The sequence below is a fragment of the Embiotoca jacksoni genome, unplaced genomic scaffold (assembly GCF_022577435.1).
Source record: "Embiotoca jacksoni isolate LCO1_2020_lvr unplaced genomic scaffold, fEmbJac1.0.p SCAF_27, whole genome shotgun sequence".
Lineage (NCBI taxonomy): Eukaryota > Metazoa > Chordata > Actinopteri > Embiotocidae > Embiotoca > Embiotoca jacksoni.
The window spans coordinates 394,556-405,616 of NW_027185378.1; the positions used below are offsets into that span (position 1 = coordinate 394,556).

Here is an 11,061-nt window from a genome sequence, read left to right on the forward strand (position 1 = left end):
AGAGGAGGAAGTCAGTACAACCAGCCAATGGGAGGGCACGTTGTTGATTACATCACAGGGTGAAAGTTCACAATAATGGACGCGTCTCGAATGTAAACAGTCAGGTAACTCTGGTACACACTCCAATGCAGTGGGTGGCGGTAATGCTTTCGTTGGATGCCATCCGCCATAAAACTTAAAAGAAGAAGTAAACAGTCAGGTGTTAGAGGACAGGTAAGGGCTTATTTAATGTGCGACATGTTTTCCCGCTAAAATCAGAGCATTGGTGACGTCTGTGTGAGCGCGCAGCTTCTCTTTCAGGTCACGATAATGACGCTGTGGTCGCGGGCTGCGATGTGCGCAGCGCGGCGCGCGGTGAGCGGCACGCAGCGGAGAAACTTCTGGGGGTGGCTCAACGCGGTGTTCAACAAGTGAGGAAGACTCCGGTCATTAGGGACTCTTCATCTTCATCACATACACTTATTAATGCTCATATACACCGAGAGCTGCTCTGTGATCTGTTTATTAGGGACACCTGATATCTGACGCACCTGTCCAGCCATAACACCTGTTTTATGTTGATGATAATGATCAGCTGTTATTGACTCAATTTAATTAAATTATATTTGTTAGCTTTGAGTTTATAGATGGTAGTGATGCTAATATTCTGCTCCCTCCTTTTATTTATTATTATATCTTAGTTATACCCTAAATTATATTTTACTAGAATATTATGTGGTGGTATTATGTGTATAAATATATCTGTAAATAGTGTTTTTCTTTAACCTCCCAAATGATTCAAGACTTTAGAGACTATTTGCCTTTTGCACAGTTCGGGTAAGGGTTTTATTTATGATCCATCTATTTATCCATCCATCAGATTTAATATCAGAGCTTTTATTGGATTAATGAAACTGCAGGTGTTCCTAATAAAGTGGCCCCTGAGAGTCTGGGCTACAAGATCCAGGGGAAACACAGGTCACCTACAGTATGTTTATATGTGATTATTGTTTCCACTGATCTCGGGTACAAACTATCTTCATCATGTGTTTCTGTGTTTTTATGAATCCTGTGTTTCATATCAGATGTAAATATTGTCATCATGTTGTCAGAGTTGTTCTTATTTGTTTACTTTGGCTGAAAGTTTTTCAGAAAGTGAAACAAATTCATTAATAAATAAAAGAGACGTTTCACGGTGAGAATCAGCTGTTCAACCAACAAGTTAAATAAATGTCCCGTTGGCAGACGGCCGGCTGGCTGGACTTTGTCTCCTCTGACGTCAGCACCTGTCTGACAGTCTGCTCTCTCTCAGGGTGGACCACGACAGGATCAAAGCCGTCGGACCGGACCGGGCCGCTGCCGAGTGGCTGCTAAGATGTGGCGCCAAAGTGAAGTTTCAGGGTTTCGACCGCTGGCATCACGACTACAACGGGCTGCCCACCGGGCCACTGGGCCGCTACAAGATCCAGAGGATAGACGCCACCGAGTCCTGCATCATGTACCGAGGGTTTGATCACCTGGGTCAGTGACACGCCTGCAGAACCTCTCTGTTAGAAGGAAAAAAAAAACAACATCTTTTTACGTTCAGTATTTGATTGAAGTTGGAAAACGAAGCAAAATTTGGCCTTCAAGTTTGACGGCAGCTCAAACTTTTATCTTCTGTATTCATTTTGTTTGAGAGTAAGTTGACGTATTTGTGTGATTAAAAATGCTGGAAACACTCGGTGGAGAAGTTCTCCAGAGATTTTTGCCACTTTAGCAGGTAAACAGTCTTTTTTGGTTGGTGGAGGTGGCTCATTGAATTTTTGATCCAGTAGACAAAAGATAATTTAATGTTGTGAGTAATAACGCTGCACTGTTTTTTTTCTTTTGGTGGTACTACTAAATACTTGTGATCTTTTTTCAGACCAAAACTGCACAAACACAGTGGTTCAGAGCTCACACATGATAACACACACACGTTCGTACACACACATGTTCATACACACACCAACCAGGACGTCCCCCCAGAGTGACCCTGACCAGTCCAAACAGACTCCAGAAGGAGCCAAGTTATTAAACCAGCTGAGCATCATGATTCTCTGTGGACCATCAACATGTTCACATTCCTCCCTTACACTAACCAGTCCGTTCACATGTTCCTCTCTGAGCTCGTTAACACTAACCAGTTTGTTCACATTAAAGATTCTTAGAGTTCAGAACACCTGAATGTTACATGAAGTGTGTTAACGAGAGGTCGACCTCGAGTCCTCACCTGAAAGTGATTCTGTCCGTGTTAACAAGGAGGTGGAGGGAGGAGGAGGAGGATGAGGAGGACACACACACAAACACAAAGGAGTAAAGTCAGTCTCTACTTTGTGTAGCTGTTGTCATCTGTGTGTTCTGATTTGTGTATTTATCTCTGCAGTGGGTCTGAAACATGTAGAAGAGATCAAGTTGAATAATGTTCTGATGTGTGTCTGTGTTGTAATGTGTTGTGTATTGTGTGTATCCCTGCAGAGGGTCTGCAGCACCTAGAAGAGATCAAGCTGAATAAGTGCATGTACATCGAGGACGGCTGTCTGGAGCGTCTGAGCTCCATCCAGAACCTGCAGCAGAGTATGTTCATGATGGAGGTGATGTCGTGTGGAAACGTGACGGATAAAGGAGTCATCGCTCTGCACCAGCTCAGGTCAGAGGTCACCACCTCTCAACAGAGGAACCAAACGTGTATCAATAGAGAATGTAATTGTTTTATTGATCAGCTGTTTTCTCCTCAGGAACCTTGAGTACCTGTTGCTCAGCGACCTGCCCGGCATCACCGACAGACAGACCACGGTGGACAGACTGCAGACGGCTCTCCCTCGGCTGGACCTTATTCTGGACCTGGACTGACCGACATTCCACTTCCTGCTCCTATGTAGAGCTTTGATTCTAAATGCTGTTTTAGTGTTGCACATTGAACAGAAGCTGCAGCTCTTCACACTGCTGACACTGTTTATTAAAGTTTATCCATCTGTGTGAATACAGACAGCAGACTGAAGAATTCACTCAAGTGGTTTCTGTTTGGATTAATTTGGCATCTGTAATAAATATGAAGACAGACAGACGGACAGAGGAAACATCCTGAGAGTTTCAGAGATAATGATAAATGTCGAGGTTACAGATTGATCCAATAAATATGTCTTCCACAGATAGCTTATGTCTACATGATAACGTACATCTAAACTCTCTGAACAACGTGTCACTCTTATCAGAGTCCATCAGTAGAAAAGGTTTGGCAAACAGGACGAGGCAGTTTTACCATCAGTCTCTCTGCAGCTACAATCAGAGCGGCATGTTGCTCCTTGTCTCAACATGGATATTTAACATGTGATCCCCTCAGGTACGTTCAGGAAGCAACACGTCTGAGGAGACACACCGGGAGGAGACCAAAGACTGACAGCAGCACGGACACACCCACACGCCCGGGGGAGAAACTAAACCTCCAGGACCAGGACCTGCTGCAGGAGCAGGACTAGGACCAGGACCAGGACCTACTGCAGGAGCAGGATCAGGACCAGGACCAGCTGCTGCAGGACTAGGACCTGCTGCCTGTGTTCAGGCTCCTCCCAGACCAGGACCTGGTCTAGATGTTGGGCAGGTGGTAGTTGAACTTGCGCAGGTTGCTGTAGTACTTCTTGTTGTCCAGTGCTGGAAAGATGCTGCTGCTGGTCAGCTGTGGTAGATACTGCAGACACAACACAACACAGGTGGAGGTGTTATACTGAGAGCGTACACAGGTCACATGACCAGCCAAGAGCCCTGTCATCAGTCTGGAAGGCTGCTCACCCCGGCGGGCAGGTGTCTCCGTGGTAACCGCGTCCTCTTGTTGCCGGAGCGGTCCTGCTCTCTGGACGTGGAGTCGCTCTTCTCCCTCAGACTGTCGAAGTACGGATGCTGCAGGAGCTGCTCGCAGGTGAGCCGCTCGGCCGGGTCCATCCTCAGGCAACCCTGCAGCACCACACACTTCATTATTAACACACCCGAGCAGGTAGGTCTGATTAGAAACACACCCGAGCGAGTAGGTCTCATTATAAACACACCTGCAGGAGGAACTATACAAACACAACACAGCACTTCCTGACTGATGCAGCACTTTTAGTGACGGTTTGGTTGTAAAGTGTCTGAGAGGAGCTGAAACTGAGGATGAAGAGGATGTTACCTTCATCAGACTCAGAGCTGGATATGACAGGTTGGGATATTTCTGCTCCAGAGGCTCCTGCAGAGGAACATTAACATTATTATCCTGGTTTGTAACAGTATTAAAAGAGTTTTCTGCTGAGTCATGACAGCGGCAGTCTGTCTCACCATCTCCTGGGTCTCTGGGATGGAGACGCCACAGAAGAACTGGTTGTTGCTGAAGACCTGCTGGTGTCGAGGGATCAGGTCTCCTGCAACATCAAGGCACCGTTTAAACAATCCAATTATTTTTAAATAATTATGGGAATAAATGACGGTAAGTTTGGTGTTATTATTTCTGAAACAATTTACTATTTCATTTTTAACTTCCCATCAGTCTCTAATAGGAGTTTATTTTTTTTAATGTTATTTTATTCTCACTGATCTATAAAAATAATATTAATCAGCATCCAAAGAACAACAAGTCCTCATATTCACAACCAACATCCTGATGGATGAATGTTGAATTTATGTCCTCATCTGCTAACATTTAGTCCTCTGGAGAAGGTGGGCGGAGCTAATGCAGCAGGCTCACTCTTCTACACCTGAGTGACATCACACCCTGTTTGAATCTCTGGGAAGTGAAGTCTAAAACCGCTGCAGTTCCGGATTAGTGACAGAAGTGGCGCCACCGAGCGTGAAATCTGTGACATCGTAACTGTTCGGCCTGTAGCAGCGACACATTTCCCAAAATCCCCTGCATCAGGCGGAGCTCACCGATAGTCTTCCTGATCAGGTACAGCTGGTCCATGTCTGACTTCCCGGGCCACAGCGGGATCCCCGACAGCAGCTCGGCGAACACACAGCCGACGGCCCACACGTCCACCGGGGGTCCGTACTGAGTATCCCCCACCAGCAGCTCGGGGGCCCGGTACCAGCGGGTCGCCACGTAGTCCGTGTAGTAGTCACACGGTCCAGCTGATCAGAACACGGACACGTGAGACATCAGGAGTCACTTCAGTGGATCATTATTAAATTGATATTAGAAGTTTGATGGGACTTAAACACAGTTTAAAACCTGATGACCCTGAAGTTATGATCAGTGTGAAAGAGTTGATGATGTCACAGCGGTGGATGACCTCTGAACTTACTGAGGATTCGAGCGAAGCCGAAGTCACAGAGTTTGATGACCTGCTGTTTGGTGATGAGAATGTTCTCCGGCTTCACGTCTCTATGGATACACTGAACACACACATGCACATGCGCACACGCACACACACATAGGAAGACTGGTTAACTGCTGGTTATAAAGAAGTGGGAGGAGGAGGAAGATGTCTCCCAGTGTTTGTTGTGTCTCAGTGACACTTTAACTGCTGGTCGACTAAGAGGAGGAATTCTTGTTAAAGAGGAGCCATAAAGAAGAGGAAGAGGAGGATGAGAGGGAGTGGGGGGGTTGCGGGGAGGATCAGGAGGAAAGCTGGAAGGAGAAACTCACGTTCTGTTTGTGACAGAAGTTGATGGCCTGCAGCGTCTGCCACGTGATGTTTCTGACGAGGTTCTCTGGGACGCTGCAGGAGGAAACAAACCATTAATAATCTGCTGGAAGCAGCACCTCTCATGATGAAGAGGAAGATAAAACCAGCTCCTCTCATGATGAAGAGGAGTCCAAACCAGCTCCTCACATGATGAAGAGGAGTCTGAAACCAGCTCCTCTCATGATGAAGAGGAGACTCCTCCCTCTCGTCTTCATCCCCCATCCCCTTTGTGAGTTCAACACTGCTCCTTTGTTGGCTCAGGGGCCGCCTTCTATCAACGTTGCCGGGGAAACGGCTAATTCGAGCCTCGTGACTGGCAATTAATAACAAGCTCCGCCCCTTCTTGCCATGTTGTTTTGTCTTCTTGTGAACCCTCTCCGGCCCGAGGCTTCCACCACGCCCCCTGTAAAATGTGGCTCCCTGCCAGCAAAGCATTCTGGGAGAGCATCACTGTAAGCGTACCACAGAGAGATGGAGCGAGCGCCGGACGACAGGGAGATGTTATAACATCGAGAGAGAACACAGAGTCAGACTGCTGCTGTTTTAATGATCAATGGACTGATAATAACACCGATCAATACCTCTGATCATGTTCTATAATCTCATTATCTGTTTTTAATCACAGAGAGATGGATGATGGTGGAAATCATCTCCAACATGTCAGTGAACTACCTGAACTCTGGTCAGGTGACTCCAGGTGAACCTCCCCTCAGGATACCCTCTTATATACAGTTTATATAGAGGAGATACACCCTTTATATATGGTATATATACAGTATAAATAGAGTATACATACAGTATATATACATAGAGGAGACCACCTACCATTTGATATACAGTATATATATATATATATATATATATATATATATATATATATATATATATAGTAGACATACAGTTTATATACAGTCGATATATATTAAAGTATGTCGATATAAAGACCACCCTCTTATATACAGTAGATATACATAGAGGAGACCACCCACCTTCTTATATACAGTTTATATACAAGAGATACAGTTTATATACAGTAGATATATATTAAAGTATTTATATATAGAGACCACCCACCCTCTTATATAGAGTAGATATACAGTCGATATATATTAAAGTATGTATATATAAAGACCACTGACCCTCTTATATGCAACATATAAATACAGTATGTATATATAGAGATCACCCATCTTCTTATATACAGTAGATATATACAGTATGTACATATGGAAGAGACCACCCACCCTCTTATATACAGCATATATATACAGTATGTATACATAAAGACCGCCCACCCTCTTATATACATTATATAAATACAGTATGTATATATAGAGACCACCCACCCTTTTATATACAGCATATAAACACAGTATGAATATATAGACCACCCACCCTCTTATATACAGCATATATATACAGTATGTATATATAAAGACCGTCCACCCTCTTATATACAACATGTAAATACAGTATGAATATATAGAGACTACCCACCCTCTTATATACAGCATATATATACAGTATGTATATATAAAGACCATTCACCCTCTTATATACAACATATACAGTATGTATATATAGAGATCACCCATCTTCTTATATACAGTAGATATATACAGTATGTATATATGGAGGAGACCACCCACCCTCTTATATACAGCATATATATACAGTATGTATACATAAAGACCACCTGCCCTCTTATATACATTATATAAATACAGTATGTATATAGAGACCACTCACCCTTTTATATACAGCATATATATACAGTATGTATATATAGAGACCACCCACCCTTTTATATACAGCATATATATACAGTATGTATATATAAAGGCCATCCACCCTCTTATATACAGTATATAAATACAGTATATATATAGACCACCCACCCTCTTATATACAATATATAAATACAGTGTGTATATATAAAGACCACCCACCCTCTTATATACAGTATATATATACAGTATGTATATATAGAGACCACCCACCCTCGGGGATGGCGGTCCAGCTCGTTGAGGACAGTGTGATCACAGTACTCGAACACCAGGTGGAGCTTCCGTTTACGTCGGAACACTTCGATCAGATTCACCAGGTTGGAGTGTTTCAGTTGCTGCACACAAACACACAAACAGAAACACAGAAACAGACAAATCACTGAGATCAAAGAGATCACTGAGATCAACGAGATCACTGACATTGATGAGATCAGCGAGAGCAGAGGTCGACGAGATCAGAGATCGACGAGATCCCGAGATCAACGAGATCCCTGAGATCAGTGAGAGCAGAGATCGATGAGATCAATGAGATCAATAAGATCAATGAGATCACTGAGATCAATGAGATCACTGAGATCACTGAGCTGCCCGTCGGAGTGTTTCATCCTTTCCTGTCTCTCACTCCCAGCAGCAGGTGATAAACATGCTGTCGCCCCTGACGACCGGCTCTATTCATGACCTCCGGGTGTCCAGCATGCCACGAACACTCCCTCTACCGTACAACTGATTAAAGCAGCAGAACATCTCTGATCTTTATTCTGCAGCATGAAACAGGTTCAGCCTTCATCACAGAGTCAGAGGAGGAGGAGTCACATCATCCTGGTTTAAATCTGTCATTTCAGACCTGAACACAGAGTCTGTTTCATCTGTTTTTAATATTCTGGTATTCAAATAAAGATGATTCTCCTGTGTGCGACTGCAGCTCTGTAACTCTGCTGTTTAAAGTGTTTCCGCTCTGCAGGATGAACTTCATGGAGACACAACAGAGGAGCAACACGGCGTTACACTGGAAAAACTGGACGTAAAATATTCAATAAAAGTAGAAACCAGAAGAGGAAACATCATAAAGCAGCTCTGAAATAAGAACAGACTGAAGTACTGACAGAATGAAGATGAGCTTCTTTAATTAACAGACTGAGTGAGATTCAGGATAAACATCAGGAGTTTGAAGCCATGAAAATGTATTTAAGTTAAAAATGTTGACATTTTCTCATGATTTTAATATTTGATCATTCTCACATAAAAAAAAAATATTATTAACAAAATCTGATGCTTCAACGATAAACTTTTACTTTACATCTCATAATAATGACTCTTTATCTCATAATTGTAATTTTAACGTAATATATCATAATTATGATGAAAGGCACGACTTTATTAAACAACTGTCTCATTGAGTGGATGTGGCTCAGATGGTAGAGTAAGTTGCCCACTAATCGGAAGGTTGGTGGTTCGATCGCTGGCTCCTCCTCCTCCTGTCCACATGCCTAAGTGTCCTTGGGCAAGCCACTGAACCCCAAGTTGCCTCAGTGAATGTACACCTGATGGCGGGCACCTTGCATGGCAGCTCAGTCTCATTAGTGTGTGAATGTAAAAGCGCTTTGAGACTGTAAAGGTAATAAAGTGCTACACAAGTGCAGACCATTTACCATTGTTTCAACTTATCACATAACTATGAATTCATATTTCACCTTCTTCACTTGAACAGTTCAAACGTGGATGTGAGGAGGAAGAGGAGGAGTCAGACGTACCTTCAGCAACCTGATCTCCCTCAGAGCGATCTTTCTGATGACGGGATCGTCCTCCGACTCCACGAACTTCTTGATGGCGACGACCTGCCCCGTTTCTCTGTTCCTGCACTTGAAGACGACGCCGTACGAGCCCTCACCGATCTTCCCCATCTTCTCGTACTTCTCCATCCTCGAGGAAGAGGAGGGACATGAGATATCAATTAATTAATTCATAAATTATTCAATAATTTAAAAAGGGAAAGTCTCAGTCACAGCGGGGGGCAGAGAGGAAGAGCAGGGTGTTCTGACCCCCTGATGAAGAGGAGGGTGATCTTACTTCCTGATGGTGAAGAGGAGGGTGATCTGAACCCCTACTGATGAAGAGGAGGGTGATCTGACCTCCTGATGATGAAGAGGAGGGTGATCTGACTTGATGATGAAAAGGAAAGTGATCTGACCTCCTGATGATGAAGAGGAGGGTGATCTGACCTCCTGCTGTCTGAATGATGAGTTGTAAGCTTGAAGAAAACAAGCTTTTTTAAATCATGGAGATTATTTAAATTCATATTTGTGGTTAAAATGATGAAGAGTAACTGTGGGGAGATCATGTGACATCTATGACATCATCTCACCATGCAGACTGAGTTTAACCTGCTGAGTTTGGGATCAAAACGTTGAGAGATTTAACGGCTCTCTGGAACTCGACACCATCTCCAACACTTGGATTACGTAATGAAAACATTTGCAATGCAAAGTGTGCTGTTTGATTTCCCTGAAGGGACATGGAGAGCTCACAATAACAGAGGAGGAGGAGGAAGAGCTGGGAAATTAAATCAGAGTGATGCACTGACAAACACTGAATATTAAATATATTAAAGAGTTCAAAGAGGAACTTATCAGCTGAGATCACATCTTTAAAACTAACTTATTTCACACGATGAAAAAACACTTTTCATACAACACAAGTCACAACAGACACATCTCTGTTTATGAGAGAAATATTTCAGTAAAACACTTCCTGTTTGGCATCAAATTAAAGGTTTAAACTTACTTTCTGTAGAAATATTTGCAGATGATTCTCAGGCAGGAGGAAGCTCCTCCTCTTCTTCCTCTTCTTCCGGACACCGACCTGTGAGCAGCCCGATCACAGCTCTACTGGCCTGTAGCTGCAACAGGCTCCTGTTTTAAAGAGACAAGCCGGACAGTTTGAACCCTCACTTCCGGTTCTGATTTTCAAAATAAAACATGCAGGAACTCCCTTTGTTTCAATGCGTTATAAACATGATCATTTTCTGTCAGATGTTTTTGTTATTGATCTGAATAATATATTAATTTCAGTACAAAACATTTAACCTAAATTTAACTACGTAGATCAAAGTGATGAATATTTTATCGTCTTTTAAAACGTGGCTGTTATAAGTGACGCCGGTCTCTTCTGACTGTCAAAGTTGAAACAGAGTGATAGTTACAGAACAAACTAAAATGTGTCTGCTTTTATCTTCAAAGTTAAAATTTATGTCTTCTCACTTGTGTTTTTCTTGCACAAAAATAGCAATCCTTAAAGTGGATGACAAATTAGTTTGTTGTAACATTTGTATTTTATATTGAATTTAAAAGAAAAAAAACATAATAAAAGCACAATAAACGGCATAAAAACGTAATAAAAACAACCAGCTGATCCACTCAAGCTAATCCGTGAGTATTGCTTTTATTTTGAAGGTATGATCACCATACGTCCTGTTCTGTGCAGTCTCCCGCTGAGCAGCTAGACACATTTGTGAATGCTCCTCTGTGGTTCCCATGGGAACCGCTGGCTCCGCCCCTTCCTCCAGCAGAGCGGGACTCCAGCTGGTTTTCCCACCTGAGACTTCCTGTCAGAGGTCAAAACAA

The 11,061-nt window shown here is 43.1% G+C and overlaps 2 protein-coding genes across 2 annotated transcripts; one reads left to right on the forward strand and one right to left on the reverse strand.

The window, feature by feature from the left end:
- Positions 1-71: 71 nt before the first annotated feature.
- Positions 72-2,991, forward strand: dmac2l (distal membrane arm assembly component 2 like). The gene is made up of 5 exons (XM_069160532.1): positions 72-213; positions 301-410; positions 1,292-1,500; positions 2,479-2,650; positions 2,739-2,991. The coding sequence occupies exons 1-5, from the start codon at positions 157-159 to the stop codon at positions 2,851-2,853; spliced, it is 663 nt and encodes a 220-aa protein (XP_069016633.1). The 5' UTR covers positions 72-156; the 3' UTR covers positions 2,854-2,991.
- A 520-nt stretch (positions 2,992-3,511) lies between these two features.
- cdkl1 (cyclin dependent kinase like 1 (CDC2 related kinase)) lies at positions 3,512-10,320 on the reverse strand. The gene is made up of 10 exons (XM_069160531.1): positions 10,223-10,320; positions 9,193-9,361; positions 7,655-7,776; positions 5,615-5,687; positions 5,271-5,361; positions 4,897-5,097; positions 4,309-4,391; positions 4,163-4,219; positions 3,790-3,951; positions 3,512-3,688 (listed from the first exon to the last, which is right to left on the reverse strand). The coding sequence occupies exons 2-10, from the start codon at positions 9,358-9,360 to the stop codon at positions 3,587-3,589; spliced, it is 1,059 nt and encodes a 352-aa protein (XP_069016632.1). The 5' UTR covers position 9,361; positions 10,223-10,320; the 3' UTR covers positions 3,512-3,586.
- Positions 10,321-11,061: the final 741 nt, after the last annotated feature.

Bases quoted from the DNA above. Each gene is read 5' to 3' on its own strand.
- dmac2l (XM_069160532.1), top strand. From the start codon at position 157: ATGCCATCCGCCATAAAACTTAAAAGAAGAAGTAAACAGTCAGGTGTT. The intron at 1,501-2,478 runs GTCAGTGACACG...GTATCCCTGCAG, and splicing joins CCGAGGGTTTGATCACCTGG to AGGGTCTGCAGCACCTAGAA. The intron at 2,651-2,738 runs GTCAGAGGTCAC...TTTTCTCCTCAG, and splicing joins ATCGCTCTGCACCAGCTCAG to GAACCTTGAGTACCTGTTGC.
- cdkl1 (XM_069160531.1), bottom strand. From the start codon at position 9,360: ATGGAGAAGTACGAGAAGATGGGGAAGATCGGTGAGGGCTCGTACGGC. The intron at 5,688-7,654 runs GTGGGTGGTCTC...TTCCTCCTGCAG, and splicing joins CTGGACCGCCATCCCCGAGG to CGTCCCAGAGAACCTCGTCA. The intron at 3,952-4,162 runs GTAACATCCTCT...GTGGTGCTGCAG, and splicing joins CAGCTCTGAGTCTGATGAAG to GGTTGCCTGAGGATGGACCC.